This window comes from Plasmodium reichenowi, chromosome 4 (assembly GCF_001601855.1).
Source record: "Plasmodium reichenowi strain SY57 chromosome 4, whole genome shotgun sequence".
NCBI lineage: Eukaryota > Apicomplexa > Aconoidasida > Haemosporida > Plasmodiidae > Plasmodium > Plasmodium reichenowi.
The window spans coordinates 173148-175659 of NC_033649.1; the positions used below are offsets into that span (position 1 = coordinate 173148).

At 23.5% G+C, this 2512-nt stretch overlaps 1 protein-coding gene across 1 annotated transcript; it reads right to left on the minus strand.

The window, feature by feature from the left end:
* Positions 1-86: 86 nt before the first annotated feature.
* Positions 87-2116, minus strand: PRSY57_0403700 (vacuolar ATP synthase subunit b; the record flags this gene model as incomplete). The annotated part of the gene is made up of 2 exons (XM_012905901.1): positions 87-1462; positions 2008-2116. The coding sequence occupies 2 exons, from the start codon at positions 2114-2116 to the stop codon at positions 87-89; spliced, it is 1485 nt and encodes a 494-aa protein (XP_012761355.1).
* Between the last annotated feature and the right edge of the window lie 396 nt (positions 2117-2512).

The window sequence follows — 2512 nt, forward strand, 5'->3', positions numbered from 1 at the left end:
AAATATTATTTTTTTTTTTTTTTTTTTTTTTTTTTTTTTTTTTTTTTTTTTTTTTTATCATTTCATATATGTTTTTCTGATTTTCTCTAGTTAGCATGGTGACGTGGATAATATTTGGATAAAATGTCGGTTTTAATTTTTTTCAGCATATCTTCGGGAAAGATTCTTAAAAGTTCCCAAGCGATATCCAATGATTGATAAATATCTCTACATTCATATGTATTTTGTGTAATAAATCTCTTTTCAAATTTATCTAAGAACTCAAGATATAGAATATCATCATTTGAAAGTGCTTCTTCACCAATTACTGCTTTCATTGCTTTTACATCTTGTGCAATTGCATAATTACTATACAATTGATCTGATACATATGGATGATCAATTCTGGTCATATTATGGCCAATACCACTTTTCATTAAACGAGATAAAGATGGTAAGACATTAATTGGAGGATATATTTGTCTATTATATAAATTTCTGTCTACAAATATTTGACCTTCCGTAATATATCCAGTTAAATCTGGTATTGGATGTGTAATATCATCATTAGGCATTGTTAATATAGGAAATTGTGTTATACTACCATTACGACCTTCAACTCTTCCAGCTCTTTCATATATAGTGGATAAATCACTATACATATATCCTGGATATCCTCTTCTACCTGGTACTTCTTCTCTTGCTGAAGAAACTTCTCTTAATGCATCTGCATAAGATGACATATCTGTCAATATAACAAACACATGCATTTCTTTTTCAAAAGCTAAATATTCAGCAGTTGTTAATGCAATTCTTGGTGTTAAAATTCTTTCTATTGTTGGGTCATTAGCTAAATTTAAAAATAAGCACACTCTTTCCATCTTTCCATTCTCTTCAAAATCTTGTCTAAAATATCTAGCCGTTTCCATATTTACACCCATTGCACCAAATACTACTGCAAAATTATCATCAGAATGATCCAAAACATCCTTTCCTTGTACCAAAGACGCTTGCCTACATATCTGAGCTCCAATTTCATTATGTGGAAGACCTGCTGCACTAAATAATGGAATCTTCTGACCACGAACTATACTGTTCATAACATCAATAGTTGATATTCCGGTTTGTATCATCTCTTTTGGATATACACGACATTGAGGATTTATTGGATTCCCATTAATATCCAAATAATCATCAGCCAATATATTTGGACCCTTATCAATTGGTTTCCCACTTCCATTAAAAACTCTTCCTAACATCTCATCACTCATTGGCATTTTTAATATATCTCCACTCACCTCCACATAACTATTCTTATTATCTATTCCACTTGTCCCTTCAAAAACTTGAATTACTGCTTTCTTTCCACACACTTCTAATATTTGACCTTGCCTCGTTGTATTATCACTTAAATGTATCGTAACAATTTCGGAATATTTCGGAAACTTTACATCTTCAATAATTACTAGGGGACCCTGCACACCTAACACAGCAATGAAAATGAAAATGAAAATGAAAATGAAAATAAAAATAAAAATATAATAAAATAAATAAATAAATAAAAAAATAATATATTATCATATAATATACAATGTAATTATTAATGAATCATAATAATAAATGTTTAAAAATTATTATTTATATGAACAAATCAAAAAAAAATCTACAATATATTTTAATCCTTAAAATTTACATAATTAACAAAAAAAAAATATAAATTTACATGAACTGTTCATGCAAATGATGTTATAAAAAGGAACAAAAAATTAAAACAGTACAATAATAACATATTATAAGGTTATACAAAAAAATAATAATAATAAAATAAATGATTATATATATATATATAATATATATATATATATATATTTATATATTTATTTATTTATTTATTTATATATATATATTTTTTTTTTATGACATGGGAATATACACATTATAAACACTTATTACTGTTAATGTTTCTATTACTATTACTTATTATCATTATTTATCATTTTATTTTTTATTTTTGTTGTTATTAATTACCTGAAATGGTTTTATATTCTAGTCGTGGACACACTTTATAATTCCTCACAGCTGCTAAAGCATTAACACGAGATGCTTCAGCTTTTGTATTTACTACTTCTTTACTCATTATATATTTTATTATTTATAATCTTTTTTTTATTTTTAAATACAAAATGACTAAAAGTTGGATTATTAATTTTTCTTTTTTTTTTTTCTTTTTATATATTATATCAAATTATTATTTATATCGAGAACATTTATAATATTATAACTAAAATTTTAAGATAATAAAAACATATATTTATATATATATACATATATATAAATATATGTTTATATATGTGTATATAATTTTTTTGGATATTTGTATGTATATATATTATATATATAATATATATATATATATATATATATATATAATGTTTTTAATCTACATTATTATTCAAGGTTTAAAAAAAAAAAAAAAAAATATATTTAAATGATATACAAATAAGGAAAATATTATATATATATATATATATAT